The sequence below is a fragment of the Pseudonaja textilis genome, chromosome 2, assembly GCF_049901715.1.
Source record: "Pseudonaja textilis isolate UNSWEBS1 chromosome 2, rPseTex1.2, whole genome shotgun sequence".
NCBI lineage: Eukaryota > Metazoa > Chordata > Lepidosauria > Squamata > Elapidae > Pseudonaja > Pseudonaja textilis.
The window spans coordinates 227,983,455-228,003,724 of NC_141991.1; the positions used below are offsets into that span (position 1 = coordinate 227,983,455).

The 20,270-nt window shown below is 34.2% G+C and overlaps 1 protein-coding gene across 7 annotated transcripts in view; it reads right to left on the reverse strand.

Moving 5' to 3' along the window:
• The window catches only part of MAST4 (microtubule associated serine/threonine kinase family member 4), a 210,049-nt gene that overhangs the window by 96,465 nt on the left and 93,314 nt on the right, over nucleotides 1-20,270 (reverse strand). For all 7 annotated transcript variants that reach the window (XM_087927216.1, XM_087927214.1, XM_087927213.1 and 4 more), the window contains one exon: nucleotides 8,987-9,018. In XM_087927216.1, coding sequence (XP_087783342.1) covers nucleotides 8,987-9,018 — 32 coding nt within the window. The remainder of the gene's footprint in view (nucleotides 1-8,986; nucleotides 9,019-20,270) is intronic.

Below are 20,270 nucleotides of genomic sequence, written 5' to 3' on the forward strand. Positions count from 1 at the left end.
TTAGCTAGCAGCAAGAAGGCTTCCAATTTGAATATCAAGCTACTCATTTCCAATGTTCTAACAAGCATTGCATGGCACAAACGATTTTCATATTAGAGGACAAAGAGCCACAAACACTATTAGATTTTTTTAAAAAGAAAGAAAAAGTGCAATAAAGATATTACTCTTTAACAGAGCTAACAGATATCACAATCTTATCAAATAAGCGTTAGCTCTGAGAAAATCATAGAAAGATTAGATCTGTTCTTTCTCTTCACATGCAGCAGATTAAAGTTTTAGAGAGCAATGCAGATGTCGAAACACTGTAATTCCTTATTTGTGATTCAAATAAGTCATCTTTCTTAAATAACCTAATTCAAACAACAAGATGTGCTCAGCAAAGATTCAACAGGAAAGTAATTAATGGAATGGAACAGGACTATTTTGTTTTGCTTTGTTCCAAATATGGCACAAGGAATAAGAGCAGGAAAAAGCAAGATTGAGAATTTTCTTGGAGACCGAGTTTGCAAGTATCAATGGTGGTAGATGTGGTTGTGTGATATGGAAGATACTGAAAAAAGTTGGGGCAGGCAGGTTGGTAGAATATGTTGCTCTGGGACACTGGTGACAGCGAGGATGAGAGGAAGGCAGAGACAAGAAAGGAAGGCACCAAAAGGACCTGGCAGAAGGCAGGATAGGAGGATGTGCCATAGTGGAATACCGATAGCATCACCATCCATACCAGCTAAAAGGGAGAGTTTTTCATACCAGTTGGTATCACAAAATGGGAGAGAACGCAAATCTAGAATAATACAGTACAGTGATTGATTCCCTTAAATTGCCCTGCAATAATAAATTTCTAAGAACAGTTGAGAAGACAAATTATAATTCAGCCACTGGGGTAATGCAAATTACACCAGCATAGTTTACTGTGAGTCAAGAACTAGAGGAATGTACATTAAGGTGGCCATGAGGAAGACTTGAGCGGCATGTTATAGTGTTACTTTATCTTTCCTATAATAGAACAAAAGAGAGGAAGAATGAAAACAGACATGCCTTTCACCAGGTTTCTAGTAAGGACAGGATGCTATAAAATGAAGATATAAGTACTTTATAAAGATTTTTAAAGCAGTTAAAAATCAGAAATAAGTATGTTTTATGCTTCATAAACTTTAACAATCATATATAACATTGGTCCAAGATTATTTTCAGCTTTTTACAAGACCCTTTGTAATTTGCAAAAGTTTTATATATCTAATTAGCACTTCTCCTGAATCCTTGAGGAAGATATTGCAAATCGTTCTCCAAAGGATGGAAATGACGTCTGATTCTCCAACTGATTTGATTTTTCGTTTTCATTTCCTGGATTCCCCAATCTTGCTAAGCTTACTCTTTTATTTATTAGGGAAAAATCAAGGACTGCTCATATTATATAAAATAAACCTATGTAGCTAATAACAAATATACAAATTATAATGTATGTAAGATTAAAAACAAACAAAACTCTCACATACCACCAGACATCTTGTTTAATAAGAGTTCGTTGATGTAGCTGGCTAAATTTATCATCAAAAATCTGATTTGATAACCAGATCAGATGTGTGTATGAGAGAGAGATGGATATCAGTATCTACAAGAGCAATTACACATTTGCCATTGTATAGAGCTTTATAGACTGACCTGTAAAAAACTTAAGATGTCACTCCAAATTAGCTGATGATGATGATATCAGAACTCCCCCCTGATCTGGAAACAAACTGATGGAAGAGGTTGTGTTGCCAAAGTTTTCTTCCTGGGGAAATTAACCAGCATTTGATGGCACATCAGTTAGCAAGGCTGCCCCCAAGAAACAGCATCCAACCGGATGCAAATGTTTTTCATCCCCCTATATGCGTCTCGGAAATACCTCCTCAATACTGGGCAACAGCAGCTGGGCAATAAAGACAGCTAAAATGACTGACAATGCACACAGTTATTTTCCCAGAAGCTATTTGAAGTAGTGAATTTGATAGCACAGTTTTAACAGTTCTGAGAAACAACGCCTGCCAGACTCTGTACTCCTATTGGTCATGTGCTGAATATGGCCCAAGCTCTTTCCAACCTGTCTCTTCCTTAAAAGCTGGCATTTTGTTATCACTGTGCTCTCTGCCTGACCATCTTTCAATCCTTTGGCCATTATAGAAAGTAAAGAAGCTAAAATTGATGGAGATATGCAATACCAATACTTAGCCAAAGTCATGAAAACGTTTTTTTAAGGACAATGAGATAATTGTGAGGGAGATGGGCGGTTAAGAAAAAAAATTCAGAAGCGGTTTAGGCAGATTCACTGAAATACATGGAAGAAAAAGAACTATAAGATATTCAGACTTGCAAAATTCTGTTCTTATAAGTTAATCTCAATTAAAAAATAGGTCTAGTGCCCACTGATGAAATGATATTTTTCCTTACAAGCCTAATTAGATACTGTAACATCATTTCAGAGCCAGATTAAAACCCCAAGTTTTCAAATGTTATTAATTGCAGTGTTAATTGTGATTTATACTGTATATTTCTTGTTAGTATTTTAAATCTATGTTAATGGTTTGTTATTATAGCTTGCTCTAAGATCAAGGGATATAAGATGAATTGTAAATAGTTTTTAACTTAGCTTATTTACTACATAAAATATTTAAATAAACAGATGAGAAAGCAAAGCACCAAAGAACAAGAATATTAGCAGTGTTCTGCTGGATCAGAACCCTGGTCCATCTAATCCAACAGGAGCTTGTTTCAACTCTTCTACTATTAGAGACTGGACAGCCGTCTCTCAGGAATGTATAGAACAGGGGTGTTGAGGGCCACAGAAAATAAGGGAAGAAAATACTAAAGAACTTCAAAGGTGTTTAACTCAAATTGGGGGAAAGACCTTGCTCTTTTTACGTAAAAACCAGAAATTCTGTACGAAAAAACTTCTGTTTGCTAAGAAACTGTATCTTTTATCCTTCTTTAGCTACCACAGCCATAAATTAGTACCATAGATGCTTTACTAGGAGAGGTCACAAAGATCATTTTCATTCATTCTTGAGTCTCCAAATGGTTCAAACACTTTTTGTTTATCTTCCATTTCATGCATCCATTTATGTCAACTAATAATTTCCCCAAAAATCACATTCCTTCAAAATGTTGCACATTTTTTTCCAAAAGCATCTCTAGTTTTCCATGATTACTATTCAGCTTAATATAACACACACTGAACAATTTATGGATTTCCATTCTGTGTGCACATTCAACAAATTAGATTACATCATTCATGTTTTTGGATATTTTATCACCTTTATTCATAATCATTTATTTCATCTTCATTTCTACGCATGCATTCATCAATTCCATTCCATGAGGTGAGGGCATTTACATATAGATCTTCTTACCTTCTCTTTTAGTTTCAGAATCACAACGTATCTATTTTTCTATTTTTATACCTGCCCTTTGTCATAGAACATTGTTGCATTACAAGTTGTACTAAATCTTCCATATGAAATGTTCATGAACAGATCATCCAGAATATTGATCTTTACCATCTGTCTAGGCATCAGCCAATCAAACAACTCATATGTTTCAATAAAACAAAAAAAATGTGCTAAATTACAAGCTATAGTTATAACCATTCAAAATGCAACATTCCCTGTACAGTGTACACTGTTAAGATTTTGGCACAATTGGCCAGTATGCTACATTTGCAGTCACTGCCCATTTCTTCTCCAAATATGTTCACAATATCCATTTAAACTAGGATTATCTATCAAGGATTACATGCCAATACACTGTTGTTCACATGTTACCAATTATGAGCTTTATACAATATACCGATAGACTCATGATAATGTACTTTATTATTTACTAACTGTCAAAAAGAGTTTAAAATACCCAGATACAGAACAAGTAGCTAACATTAGATTTCAGTAGCTGTTTTTAAATATATCAAGTTTTATAATACTTATTATTATGTTAAGTTTCATTAAATCCAGGACCAATCATGATTGTTATTTTAACCAAATAAATGAAACTATGTACATTTTCAGAATCAATTTCTTAATAGGGACCACATTTTATTTCCATAAAAAAGAAGTAATGGTTGATATCTACAAATATATGTGAATTGAAGTAGAGAGTTGTCTTACAACCACATTCGAATCATATTTTAAAAGTATGTTGCCAGTTTTTAATTCAAGTATTTTTAATAGAGTGCAAATTAACAAAATAGCTGATTATTTACAATAAATATTCTTGAATACAGTCCTACTGCCATAATAAAACTGAAGTACTTTTGAATGTTGGATAAATAATTGAAAATTATTTTATGCAAATGAAAATATACATAACGAAACCTATTTGACAATTAAGCATACTAAAAGACTAGCATCTGACTTGAAAGTATTATTTTGATAGCTATGAAACTTAATGTGTCCATTGATGAATTTATTAAGATAAGTAAGGATTGTTCTGGAAAATACAGTCAAATATATTCTAAAATATACTGGATCCTTTCTCTGCCAAACAGAGCTGCATCACACAAAGACATAAATATTCCAATATTAATAATATATTTGATTAAAATATTTTATCCAATATCCTATCAACTAATTTTTCGATTTATAAAATATATTTTTCTACCTAATCTTCCTAATATTTTTGTTCACTGACCACAATTTATCACCATGCTAGTAAATAATTAAAAAATGAACATTTTAAAGATGAAAGGACCAACATATCAGTGCAAAAGGTGGAAAAAGTCTTCAAACATATAAATCTACTGAAAAAGTATCTTTGAAGTATCATATAAAGATGGGGAGTGTATTTCTTTTTTTATCTATGTCTGTTTGATATTTTCTATCGAATTTTATGAGTTTCATCTATTTATTCTTGTTAACAATTGCTGGAGACCTTTTACCTACAGAGTATTCTTTTTTTCTCTCTCTTCTTTTATGAGACATCTTTTCAAGCACATGCCTACTGCACAAAAAAGCGGTGACTTCAGAAATACAGAATGTATGGAATAATCTATTGTGTTCCTTCTTTAGTTCCCAGCTACAGTTTTCAATTTGATAAGAATTTCTGACATATTGATTCACATTCACTTTTATTATATTCTGTTATATACAAAAATAAGGAGCAATTTATTACTGGACAATATGGTTACAGAAAATAATCATTATTGTCACATTGAATTTCATGCTAATATTTTTGCCTCAGCAATATTAATTTATTTCCATTATCAGTTGAGATACTTAATTTAAAACATAAAACAAAAATATTTTAGTAAAAATTACCTGAACAGTATTACTCTTTGAAACTGATAATTGGGAGAAATGGCATATTCCATAGCAGATAGAGCAGGAGTGTCAAACTTGATTTCATTGAGGGCCACATCAGGGTTGTGTTTGACCACGGAGGCTCAGATGGGTGTGGCCAGGTGGGCACAGCCAGCTCAATGTCACTCATGTCGGTACCTGTGGTGGCCTGAGCGCTCTGCCAGTGAAAACTGAGCTTGGGAGGCTGAAACAGCCTCCTGCAACCTGCACGCTGTGGCCCTCCTGAGCTCCATTTTCACTGGCAGAGGGTTGCAGGATGCTGTCACAGCCTCCCGAGCTCCATTTTCGCTGAAGGGTACACTGAAGGGCTTTGTGGTGAATTATTACATTTTGCTAGCATGTATTTAAGATGGTTTCAACCTCCCAGAGTCATCTGATCACCATTTGCAACTTTGTAAGCAAACTTTCAATAAGTAAAGTCAATAGGAGAAGCCAGACTGGCTTAATGACTGAAAGATTTTGTTAAAAACTGCAGTGATTTGTTAAACAATCATGGCAAAAAAATCTCTTGAAATCAGGTGCAATTCACTTAACAACAGCCTTGTTTAGCAACTGAAAATCTAGTCCTAATTGTCAAGGGCTACCTGCCTATATATTCTTTATAAGTAAAGTATATTTGTCTGTATTTTTGCATGTGCTGCTTGAAAATAGGAAATCAGAGTAGTCAACTGTTTTAGCTATAGAACTAGTGGCCCATAGGGCAGATACACAACCCGCAAGCCACACCCACACCAGCTCCGCAAATGGGGAAAGTGTTGCAAAATATCACGTGACAGCAGTGTGGTGTAGCAAGTTTGACACCCATGCTATAGAATGTTATCCGGTTTATTTCAGTTGGTTTCCCCAGCAAAACAAACAAAAACAAAATTGTAGAGTCTTCCCTCATGTTTGGAAATATAATTCTTTAACTGCATTTACTTGTTGTCCGTCTGTTTTTCTTTTTAATTTAATTTTGTTTACAAAATCAAGACGAGCACTCCACATATGCATTCATTCATTCTATCAAAATAGGCTTCTGCCTTACACACAGAACAGACAAACGAGCAACTTATTTAAGTAATTTATTTTCCAAAGGATTTGTTTGTTGTTAATGTAAATTTGCTTTGAATCATAACTGATTTTTCAATTAATTATTATTTAAATAATACTTAATTGCCTGAAGGAAATACTGACTTATTTTTTGATAAGATGAATCCTGTTTTGTATGAATATTCTAAAAATGCTGAATATTCAGTCAACAGAGGTGCTTTCACCTCTTCCTCATTGAAATTTTAAAAGCCAACAATAAAGAAATATATAACATGTCCTATGACATTGCCAATGACTGCATGGCTCATGGTTGTTCTCCTAGGGTTCCTGACACAGGGACCTCTCCTGCATTGGTGCATCAGAATTGAAATTTCAAATGAATCTGTAAATCTGTTAAGACAACTGCACATTTTTCTTAATTTGGATTTAAATTGATATCAAACATACATCAGTGCAATTTTTAAAAATAATAATATGGATCTCTCCATTTTGAAAAATGTAATATTCTATTGTATCTTCTACCTTATACCTTTCCTTCCTTAAAATAATTCACACTCAAGAATTCTAATGGAAACATCTATTATAACCTTTATTAGCTTTTAGGAAACATGCCATAATAAAGTATCTTAATTCTTGTTAAATTGCATATGTGAAATTTATATTCAGCATCTCACTTAATGGTATTAGCCACTTTTTCCTCAACATAGAATGACACTTTTGATTACTATGTGGGAAACCTGCAGTAGCCTGATTGTGAAAACTGCTTAAAATAATAAAACAAAGTGGTCCTATGAAATATTTTCATAGATGACAGTTTGACATATTTCATTAAAATTAAATGTAGCAAATGATAAATATGGCTGTAACGGTATTAAAGCCAAACATGTTGTACAATTACCCCCCAAAAATCTTCCCTGTAGTCTTATAAGCCTACTGTTGTGTTTTAATGTGACATTTCTATAACAATCATATCAAATGACTAACAATAGACTCAAAAATAAAGGACCAAAATTACCTTTTCAATAAATAACATGGAAAAGATTTTTCAGTGTAATAATTTTAAAAAGAAATATTTAATTCATAATCACTATTTCATTATAGCAACAGCTTGAGTCTGCTGCTAGTTTTGAAAAATAGATGAAAGGTTCAGATCAAATTTTCTGAGTATTTTCATAGTTCTCTAAGAAAAATCTGTTCATTCTGATCAAGCAACACAGCCAATATGATATGCAACTATAGTACTACATTCACTAGTTTTCTCTAATATTGGTCCAGGAAGTGAAAACAGGTGTTGGATTAATATATTACAATGACACAATCAAGGATAATTTTAGACACCTAAGATTATACATTGCTAACTGCTCTCAAAATTTAGAATTTTGCTATAATTTTTGCAAGCCATTAAAAGTCCATCTTATCAAAGAACTCAAGAAAAAAATGAAAATGATTCCCAATAATCAACCTCAGTATTATATCCTCGTGCATTCCAGCCTTCACAACAAGTTTAGGAATGGTTTTTAGAAAGAGAATTTTGATTTTCTGTACTGAATTTTCCTGAAACAGATTGGAATTTAGTTTCATCTGTCATTTGCAGCATTTTTTGGTTTGTTATTTCCAGGTAAACAAATAGAATATTACAATGGTCTTAGTTTCAAGACTATTAGTCCCAAAATAAATTAAAAAGCCAAAAATTTCTTAAAGGGTCATTTACTGAAAACAAGCCCATCTGGGCTGCAATTAGCTAAAAGTTTAAAATGGACTAAAACCAAAATAGCCATAAGGTTGTATGTAGCTTGTGTACTACAGTTGAAGTAATCTCATTTACACCTTTAAAAAATTGTATTCTACAATGGTATTAATCAAAAACCCTAACCAAAAAATATCTACTATTAATTATGTTTTACTATTTATTTAAAATCTCCAAAGATCTGAGATATGTATGGAAAGCAGGTTAATTGACCAACCTTTTTGTATATCATAAGAAAAAAAATCCATTTTACAAATTTTCAATGAACTATTCTGCTTGATGTTTAATTGATACAGGATTGTCACAAAATGCACATGCTCCCAAATTTAATGTTCGAAAGGCAAATGGCAATAAATGGGAGTGGGATAAGATGAAATTATTTAAGAGGCAATAGATAGCAGATACTGTTTTTTAGCTACAATCTCATCATTCAGATCCTTAGCACCAGCAAAGTTTCTTAAAACTACCAACAGCTGTTTTATTTCCCATTCCATATTTAACAGTCACAGTTTCATAGAAGATAGGCACCAGTAAGAATTATTATTTTGATTTATCAATTTTTCTAGTTTTAAAATAATACAGATGTAACTTCACAGAAAAGTATTCACAACTTATACTGTTATAATGAAACTTTTTAATATAAAAACTAATAAACAACTTAATAAATGTCTTAATCTAAAGATCTTCATAATCTGTCCTGATCAATATATTATATCCAGAAAGAAAAAATAGAGAATAAAGCACAAAAGCTACACACTTCCTTTGTCCACTATCTACTGCCATATTTAACCTTTGTTTATCAGCCACTGATAACACACAACGGAGGACCTGACCCACCCTTTATAATGAATATATATAATTGTAATAAACATTGGTTACTTACAAACTTCCCCTTCTTGGAAGGCTCAGCTCCTTCTGTAAAAGTAGGAAAAGAGTATTTACTGTAAGTTGCCAAAAATATAATAAAATTTTTGTGGTTATTATAATGTTACTATTATTTACTTCAGTTCAGGAAATGAGGTTTAACCATTTTAGCCAAAAACAACATTGTGGATACAAAGAATATCAAAATACAGAATATGTAAATGAAACCTGTAATAAATTGAATAGTTTAATTACAATGTATGGATACTAGGTGAGACTGAGAAAACTCATTGAAACATCAAAGGACGCAACGTGGGAAATAAGGGAACAACATCATCAAAAACTCATTTAGAAAACTTTAGAGCCTGGCATTGATTAAATGTTTATCAGTAACATCATCACCCAGTCATCTATCCACTTTTCAACCTAAAAGTACATGGTAAAATAAGATCAAGAGCAGTAAATAGGAGTAGGGCTAAGAATTATGAATCATGGTACATATATGTTAAGAACACATATGCATTAAGTTAACACTTTGTATTAAAATATTTTAAAAGTTTTTTATAACAACCACAAGTTTGGAGAAAAAATAGTAAAATGAAAAATCCTTTGCTATACTAGAGTATGTTTGCCAAGAACATGGTTGTCAAACTAGGTTTCTTTGAGGGTCGGATCAGCATTGCAGTTCTTCTCTGCAGGCTGGTGACGTGGAGGGGTGGGTGGGATGAATGCCTCTTGCAGCACCCTGCCGGCCAAAACAGGGAAACATGGCTCATTTATGGGTCATTTTTGGCCTGTTTTTCAGCCCATTTTTGGCCTGTTTTTCAGCCCGGTTTCAGCTGGCAGAGTGCTACAGGAGGCCATGGAAGGTGAAAATAAGTGTGGGAGGCTATACGGGACTCATTTTAACCACCAGGACACAACGGGCCAGTCCTTTGATATTTCCAGGTTGGTCCCATGGGCTGGATTTAAGCACCATGCGGGCCAAATCCAGCCCACAGGCCTTGAGTTTGACATCTCTGGCCTAGAATGAGAGGAAATGGTACATGCAAAACAATTAGCTGGGGAAATGAAACTTCTTGACTCTTCCAATAATGAATGGAATGAATTTGCTTCTTCCTGTCTTTGAAGTGAATAAAATCAGAAATAAAAATTAAAAACCTATATAGCTCTGCCTACTTCTTTCAGATCCTGGGATCCCAAAAAATGTTCCTAGTCACATTACATTTTTTCAGTTATTGAACACAAGGATATGCTACAATGTTTTTCGGATTTTTTTTATTCAGTCTCTGGCATGAAGGATGGCACTGCATATTGGGAACATCACCAATTGAAAGACATAACTTTGTCCCCTCAGCTGCCAACTGAAGGAAGATGAGTAAAATGGCCAAAAATACCACCTCATGAAATAGTACAAGCTCCTCTGTACTTATTCATTGGATTTTGAATCATTCAAGATCTTTCATAACAAAGTCAGGAATTTCCCCTCTATTTATGAATGTAGAACTAAAGTTTTAGAATTATCTAGGCAAGCAGCAGGTTACAAATTATTTTTCCCTCATCTGTTATCTAACATCTAACTATAATACTTTGCACATTATTATTAGTATTATTGGTCATACAGTCAATTGTTTAGACTTGGATTTTATCTACCTATTGAGTCTTTCACAAGGACCTGGGACACCACTTTGATGGTGTTAAAAGTATTGTTGCCTAAAGTAAACTGTTCCAAGCAAAAGCTGCCTGTTGCTGATGGTGTTCAAGTGGTGCTCCAATTGTTTTTGGAATTGCATCCAAGACACCACTGACTAGTGGTACTAATTTTACTTTTTTTTTTTGACACAGATGTTCCATTTAGATTTTTGTATTTTGTTATCTTCACTAGCTCTTTCTCTTCTATTCTGCTGTCTCCATGTATTGCAATATCCGCTGTCCAGACTTTTTTTGTCTTTCTTATAATAATTGTTAAGCCTGGGATGTTAAGTGGCAAATGCTTGTCTGTTTGAATTCTAAACTCTACTTTGTGGTCCCACCGGTTCTTGCTTTCATGAGATGAAAACAGTATTTTTTGCAGATATGCCAATGCACTATTGTTGCTATTTTATTATGCCATTGTTTATGTTCAGTCTATGCAAATTTCTTGAAACAGCTAACCAGTTATTCCACTGTTTCTTTGCTTCTTTTCATTTGATGTCTATTGCTGTCCTTTTAATTCTTGCTTTCTATGTGCAATCAGAATTAGTCCTCCTCTTTCTTCACTTTTCCTGCTGTTAGCCATTGCCAAGTCTTGTTATTTGCTTTGCCTGCTAGTTATTTTTTATGTACTGTCTATGTAATGCTTTGCTTTATAATGTTTCTTTTCTGTTTTCATTTAGTCTTTTTTGTAGACTAGTTTGGTCTCTTCCCAACTCAGAATACCAGTTTCATTGCATCTTCTTTGCTGACCTTCAGATATTCTTCCAATGCCTTTTTTTCCTCTTCAACTGTCTGGTGTACTTGCAACATTTCATACCACCTATGCTTATTGGTATATAGAGTCTGTCAGTGTTGCTGCTTGGATGAAGGGCACAATTCATTATAATTATATTTTTTGGTCTTCTTATACAAAGATTCTAGTTCTGTTTGAGTCAAGTCCACTATTCTAACTGTGTATCTACTGGAATTGCTCAGATAATAATTGCCTGGATGACATTTCCCCTACTGAGTTTAGTCTTTAAAATCTTCATTCTCATATATTAGATGTATTCACTACTAACCTTCTTGACTTCCATATTCTTGATGTTAACAGCTTGAAGGAAGTCTACGTATTTATAGTGATTTTCTTCATCCAGACTTTTGATGTAATTTCTGTAAGGCATATTCAATTTTCACTATTTTTTTCACTGTTGATGGTAAGGGTAGCACATTTGCCCAGTGCAACTCCACTGCAATATTCTGGATGTATATACGGACATTGTTGAGCAGCAATTTTATTTCAAATGGTGTTTTTCCATTCACCTTTATTCAGATCATCCATGTAAGCGGGGTGGGATAGCCTGACAGATTATTCTGATGTCTGATAGACATGGCCTGACTTGTTCATTATCGCTGACAGAGAAATCTCTACAATGATAATCAGTAGAGTTGATACTGAGACTCCTTGAAATTCCCCTCTTGATGTTAACCTCTTCTAGTCTATCATCGTAGACCAGCAATTATGTCATTCATTGTGCCCCTGATCTTTGCACAGAGCTTCTAATGTTTCTATTGTCTCTTTTTATTTCTAGGTACTTGATTATCCAATAACAGGAGTCAAAAACTTTATTGTAGTTGGTCTACATTCTCTTGCAGTTTTCCAAAATCATCTTGTCATTTAGGAATTTATCTTTTGTTTCTGCGCTGTTTGGATGGTTTCCTTTCTGCTCAGATGGAAACAGCCACAACACCAATTTAGCAATTTATAAGTTATTGGTAAGCATGTCATTGACCTGGAATTGCCTGATTCTGCTCTTTTCATTGAAGAATTTTTCATTATCAGAAAAGTTTTGCTAAATGTTAAGCAATTTTCTTTTCTTTTTTTTGAATAAATTTTATTGAATTTACAATTAAAAACATATTGACATTACATATACAACAGGGGGAAAAAAGAAAAAAGAAAAAAAAAGCAAAGAAAGAAAGAAACAAAGAAATGGAAGAGAAAAGAAAATACCTTTAAAAACAGATAGATATCCTTTTTGACAGTCTGCAGGATCCAATTATCCTACCTTACTTTAAATACACACATCTTATCAATATCTATGCTTAAATTACCCATTGTTCATTAAAACAGTTTATCTCTGAAGTAACCAATTATACCACAAGTTCCAATTATCATAAAATGTTGAAGACTCTTTATTTTTAAGTGCTATGGTTAATTTGTCCATTTCTGCACAGTCACATATTTTCTAGATGACCATTTGTTCTGTAGGTATATAGGGTGATTTCCAGCACTGGGCAAATGCTAATCTGGCCGCAGTTAGGATATGAATTGTTACATATTTCATCTTTTTAGGTAAATGTTTATCAGAGATCCCTAGTAGGAAGAACTCCGGTTTGTATTCGATTTGTTCTTTGGTTATCTCCTCCAACCATTTTCTGATTTTTTGCCAGTATTTCTGGGCTTCTTTGCAAGACCACCACATATGAAAGTAGGTTCCTTCTATGTTTTTACATTTCCAACATTTTGGACTAGTGTTTGGGTTCATTTTCGCTAACCTCAAAGGGGGTAAGTGCCATCTATATAACATTTTATACATATTTTCTTTGTACGCCGCGGATTTCGTAATCTTGATGTTTCTATTCCAGATCTTTTCCCATTCTGTTAATGTAATGCTTCTTCCAATATTCCTACTCCACATTATCATGTTCCCTTTCACTATCTCTTGCTCTAATTCTACTTCCAATAAATATTTATAAAATTTGGAGATATTCTTTTTATTTGATCCTAATAAGATTTTATCTAAATATTGTAATTTGCTATAAATTCCAAACTCTTTGATATCTTGTTTGTATCTGCTATGGATTTGTATATATAACCACTGGTCAATTTTAAATCCCTGTTCCTGTAAGTCCTGTCTAGTTCTTAATTTTCCTAAAGGGTCTAATAAATCTTTATATTTAGTCGTTTTTGTTATATCCAAATTGTTGGGATGAACCATTGCCTCCATTGTTGAAAGCCAAATCGGAATTTTTAAATAATGTTTTTTGCATATTTTTTTCCAATTAGTTAATAATGAATCTCTAATAAGATGTCTGTGAAAATACGACTGTTTAGTTTTCCCCACATCCCATAAAAATGCGTGCCATCCTCTCTGAACGCCATGCCCTTCCAAGACTAAAGTTCTTTTATTCAGTAAATTAACCCAGTCTTTTAACCATAATAAGTTGGCTGCCCAATAATATAATTCCCAGTTTGGGAGCGCTAGCCCACCTCTACTTTTTGCATCTTGTAAAGCCTTAATATTGATTCTAGCTTTTTTCCCTTGCCAAATGAATTTAAGGGTTACCTTATTTATATCTTCAAAAAAAAATTTTGGTAATTTTATTGGGATTGTCTGGAATAAGTAAAGGAGTTTTGGTAAGATGTTCATTTTGATCGTGGCAATCCTGCCCAGTAGAGAAAGCTGCAACTTATTCCAAGATTCTAGATCTTTCTTAATTTGCTGTAACAGTTTATCATAATTATTCTCTTTGAGCGATTTACTATGTGGTGTTAACCATATGCCTAAATATTTGACCTTTTTTGTTGCCTGTATCCCCATGGTTTTTTCTAATTCTTTCCTCTGATTCTCTGTTAGATTTTTAGTCAGTAATTTTGTCTTATTTCTATTAATCTTTAATCCTGCTACTGAACCAAATTGTTCTAGTTCTTTTATTAGGTTATGTCCTTTTTCCATGGGTTCCTCTAGGAAAAAAACCATATCGTCTGCAAATGCCTGTAGTTTATATTCCTCTGCTTTAACCCTAACTCCTTGGATTTCAAAGTTTTGTCTTATCCGCGTTAACAGTGATTCTAAAGCAAATATAAATAAGAGGGGTGAGAGAGGGCAACCCTGTCTAACGCCCTTTTCAATGCTTAATGGGCCTGTTTGTTCACCATTAATTAGTATATTGGCTTGTTGGGTATTGTAAATTGTTGTGATAATGTTCTCGAATTTAGTGCCCAGACTCATGTTATAGATTTTTTGTATTAAAAAGTGCCAATGTAAGTTATCAAATGCTTTCTCCGCATCTAAAAACATGAGTGCAAATTGTTTCTCTGGATGAGCTTCATAATATTCTAAGACGTCAATAACGGTTCTTAAATTGTTTTTGATTTGACGGGATGGAAGGAAACCATTTTGGTCTTCATGAATGTATAAATTTAAAACTTGTTTTACTCTATTCGCTATAATTGCAGTAAATAATTTATAATCCGCGTTTAAAAGTGAAATTGGTCTATAATTGTTGATATATCTGGCATCTACATCCTCCTTCAGAATTAACGCAATCAACGCCCCCCTCCATGAGTCTGGCATTTTGGCTGCCAAAAGTACTTCATTAAACACTTCCAGCATCAGTGGCCCTACTAAGTCTATTGTGGCTTTGTACAATTCTACTGGAATCCCATCTGGACCAGGGGATTTATTATTACTTTGATTCTCCATTGCGGATTTTAACTCAGACCATGTAATATCCTTATTTAATAATTCTCCTTCCCCTATTGTTTTATCATTCGTATTCTCCAGGTAAGTTCTTATTTTGTCTTCATTGATTTCTTCTTTTTTATATAATCTTTGAAAATAGTTTAATATAATATCTTTTTTCTTCTCAATCTCATGTTGTGGTGTGCCTTTCTCGTCTATTAGTTGGTGTATCAGTCTCTTTTCTTTTTCTTTTTTAAGTTTATAAGATAGCCATCTTCCTGGTTTATTGGCGTGTTCAAAATAATTTTGTTTGGACCTTCTCAAGCTAACTTCTATTTTATCTTGTTCAATTAAATTCAGCTTATGTTTGGCTAATAATAACTGGTTTTGTAGTCCTTGGATCTTAGGGGTTTTTTGTAATTGTGTTTCTAAGTCTTTGATTTGTTGTTGTAATACGTTTTGTCGGGCATAAATTCTCTTGTTTCTCATAGCATTATAGGAAATTGTTGTGCCTCTTATAATTGCTTTCATAGTATCCCAAATGTTCTGTTTTGAAGTTGTTTCATTATTATTATCTTTTAGGAAATAGTTTAGCTCATCTTTCAGCTTATTAATATACTCTTCTTCATTTACAATTTGGGTGTTTAGTGTCCATCTATTCTAGTCCAAGTCTTATGTGGATTAGAATAGTATGTAAATTGTTTTCCTTCAAGATTCCGTTCCCTCCATAAATCTTTTAAATTTAACTCTTTCAACATTTCCTTACATGCCGCAGAAAGTTCCCTTTTCCCCTTCTTGTTTTTTCCCATATTACTATGGTCTTTTTGGTAGTCTGCAATGGAGTTAAAATCGCCAATCAAGCAAATGTTTCTTTTTTTGAAAGCCTACTATTTTTTGGTGAAGGTGTTTAAAAAATTTCCCCTGGTCTTCATTTGGGGCATAGTTTGCTACAAGTAAAAATGTGATGTGGTTTATCCAAACTTGTATAACCAGAGTTCTTCCTTCGGGATCCGACCAGGTTAATTCTGCCTTTACATCTTGTTTTACGTAAATTGCAATTCCTTTTTTCTTGTGTTTGTCGGCCGGTGCCGTAAAAAGTTTCCCTAATTTTGGACAAATTAGATGTCTTTCGTCATTTTTTGAAATATGTGTTTCTTGAAGACATATTATATCTGCGTTATGTTGAATAAGTTTTGAAAATATCCTTTTTCTTTTTGATAATGAATTTAATCCATTTATATTGATGGAGAGCAACTTCTTCCCTTCCACCATTTATCTACGTCTGCTTAGATTTTTGCCTAGTAATGATTCGGTTCTCTTGTTGTTGTTGTTGTGGGATTTGCTCTTCTCTCCCAGGTTGTGGTTTATCACTTCCTGAAATTGGAGAAAGTTGTTCCTTTTGGGTTCTGTGATGATATCGGTCCTCCTGTGGTCTCCTTTTAGGTTCTTCTTTAGTGGATTGACCATTCGTATCCGTGAGCTGTTGATAAAAATCTTGGGCCTGTTCTATCGATTCTATTTTGAATTTCCTCTCTTTCCACGTAATTAACATCCCTTCCGGGATTAACCATTTAAATTGGATTCCTTTTTTATTTAAATCATTAGCTAAAAATTTATAATCTTGTCTTATCATCCTCACTTTCTTTGGAATTTGTTTTAAAATCCTAATTTCTCTGCCTTTATATGATATTGTTTCCTCCCTAGACATTTTCAAAATTAAATCCCTCAGACATCTACTAGAGAAGCGGATATGAATTTCTCTTGGACAGTTGTTACGCCTGGCGTAGCTTGTGCTAACCCTATATACCTCATCAAACTCTTTAATTAGATCATCTTTTTCCTTTCCTAACCATTCAGCCAATATTTCTGCCATCAAATGTTCCAATTCTTCATTTTTTGCTTCCGCCACATTCTGGAACCTTAAATACGCCATTGCTTTGTCCATCTCGAGGTGGACCAGAGAGTCTTCCGTTTCTCTAAGTACATTTTTAAATTCCTCATCCATCCTTTCAAAGTTAGTCTCCATGCGTGTTGTTCTGCTCTCTATGTCTTTTATTTTCACTTCGTTTTTCTCCATGGCCTGCTGTAGAGACCCTATCTTACCCTCCACCTTCGATATATCTGCTTTCATTTCAGCCTTCAGCTTCCCCATCTCATCTTTCAATTCTCTTATATCTGCTCTAGTTTCATTGTGATTTTTAATCATCATTTCTTGCATTTTAGATATAGCTTCCTGCAAAGATAATATGGAAGTTGGGGACATTAGGCTGCTTTTCCCCTGTTAAAGATTCCTCAATGGTTTTTTGAGTTGTTGGTGGGGTGGATGTCAACATAGTCGATAGGGTCGGGGTAGCCTTCCTTCCTGTTTTTAAGGCCATAGTTGTTGTGGATGTCATCTCTCTAAGTATTTGTTTTTGTTGATGCACAATTGTAGATATATTATCCCAAATCACCATTCAGTATTTGGGTCCTGTAATCTCTTAACTCTATAATAATAGTATATCCCCCTCTCCCCCCCCCCCCCAAATAAGTAGAATTATGTAAGGTATTTAGGAGATACAATAAGGAGGCAGGGGGCAAAACCAATAAGAGAAAGGGTAGGAGAGAGATTACCACAGCTTCAGAAAATCAACAAACAAACAGCAAGGAAGTCATCTTAAAGAGAAAATAGTGCCAAATTAGTAAAATTAAGTAGTACCACGTAATAAAGAAAGCAAGTTGGGTGAGCTAAAAGTTCATCTTCCAGCTAGAGGATTCTTTTCAGCCTTCCAATCAGCAAATGGTGTAATGTGCTGACTAATCTGCAGACCCAATACCGTCTTTCCCAGCCTTCTGTTCGCCTCTGCCTTCTTCCTCTTGCTGCTTCTTCTTTCTTTGCTTGCTTTCCAACTTTTAAATCAACATACAAATCTTCCAAAGTCCAATATAATGCTCAGTTTGTCTTCTCCACAGTATTAAATAGATGTAATAGTCATATTGTGCTCAGATCTGAGGATTCATAAGACTCAATCAATGTCAGTATTCTTTCACCTCCGACGCCTCCCTCTTCTCAAATAAAGTCAAAAAGAAAGGTCCAAAAGTCAGATAAAGCCCCTCACCAATTCCGGACCTCCGATCTCCTGGTTTTAGCAATCTCCCTCTTTTCCCAGAGCTTCCCTTTCACAGGGTAAAATTGTGCTTTCCTTTTGTGCTTAGGCTTTTCCGCTCTCCATTATAATCCTTTCATTTTCCCAAGTGCTTTTCTGGCCGCTCTCCGCCCAACTTCTGAGAGGTGCTAATCACAACCCGGAGAGAAAAATTTATGCTGTCATTCTTCTGTCATTCTGCTCCCTTCAGTCTTCAAAGAATCCAAGTTATAAACCGTTTCTCTGTTCTTGTTACTCGACCTCGCAGGCTGTCACTGCTTTGCTTATTCACTCAAGTGGCAGACCGGATTTGAAGCCGCCATAGAATGACAGCTTACTCTTTTGCGCTGGGCTCGGGAGCTTCCCTCTTCACTGTCGGGGGGTTGCCTTCCCCCCTCTGCAGCTCGAGGTTCTCCACGTTGACACGAACCTCTCCGGGGTTCGTGTATCCCTGGGGGATCGCTCCTGACGCCAGAAAAGGTGTTCGAAGCCTGCAACAGTCTTCTTCACCTCCATTCTCCCTGTCCTGCCACCGGAAGTATCCTCTAAATGTTAAGCAATTTTCAAATTTATCTCATTGCAGTATGTTGTTAAACTGCTTGACAATGAGTATAGACCAGTCAGATGTTTCAACCAAAAACTATGTAGTTATTTTCACATGGTGCTGACCAATTCTTGATTTTCTTTATCCTTTTCTCCACCATTTCTGCTGTTATTACAAGGTTTCTTCTTATTTCAGCTTCTTTTTCATTTTTATCTACAACCTTTATCCAAAAGATAATCTTATTTAATTTCTTTGGGTTGTCCCATATCAGTGCTCACAACTGTACCGTTTCTACTTTGTCTGGTATTGGACATTGTAATCATTCTATTGTTGCTCAATACCCAAAGACTCTAATATCTTATTTTCAAATCATTAGAGCACAAGGACCTTTTTCAGGGCCACATGGCTGCTTCAGAAGCTACCCCCAATAGGCAGAACCATAAGTCTGGAAAAAGTTATCTTTAACTATTTATCTGACACATTTTATACATGTTCCTAAAGATTCCAAAACATTTCTTTTGAGGTTTTACACAACAGTACTAATCACATGCCTTTTTCCCTACCTCTTTAAATTTACATAAAATTTACCTATATACTACTGGAAGGAAGAAATATATTTCCAAATCTGTTTTGCCTAAGGATACTATATGCCTGTGGGTAATACTATATATTCCATATATGCTTATGGGTAAGCCAAGAGTTTAAGGCTCCAAAGTACAAAGTAAATTTGGGTTACCTATGGATAGGCTTGTCCACAAGCATATATGGTAAAACTTTTTAAAAGTACCCCTATATACTCACAAATTAGCTGAATCAAAATACCATTGTTAGGAATCTGTCTACCAATTAGTTGGGTTGGCAATATATAAACCAACAATGTATGTTTGTAGCTTTAAGACAAAATCACTGTATTGATTTATACTATATTCTGATTGGTTGATTATATTGCAAATTACCGTAAGACGGAGCTAGAGATCATAGCTTGCTATCACTGACATTTTGTCTCTCTGACATTCTGTCTCTCTGACATTCTGTTGCTATCTAAAGTTCTCTGTTGTATTTATACTGTGCTTATACTTTGATATTTTTGTTTACTGTAAATGACAGAGGCAACTGGTAAGGAGACTTTGTAATTGGATATTCTTTGGACTGTAAAATGTATATGACCTGGACCATTTATCGGACTGTGCTATTTCTTAAAGTAAACTTTAACTCAATTTAGTTTATCTCTGTGTGACTGAATAATTATTCATAACTACTCTCATAAACGTTTCCATGTGCATATCCTTGTTACTCAAGGGTTATTCTGTACATATCATAAGAACCATGAAAACTGCACCACCCATGGCTAAGCCAATTGTGAAAAACTGAAAGAGAATGTTCTGTAAAACAGCTTTTATTGATATATGAAATAAAATATGAAATAAAATAAACAAACAATCCTTCAGAATTAATTGAAAAAAATATGAAAATTTTGAGAGCTGGTTTATC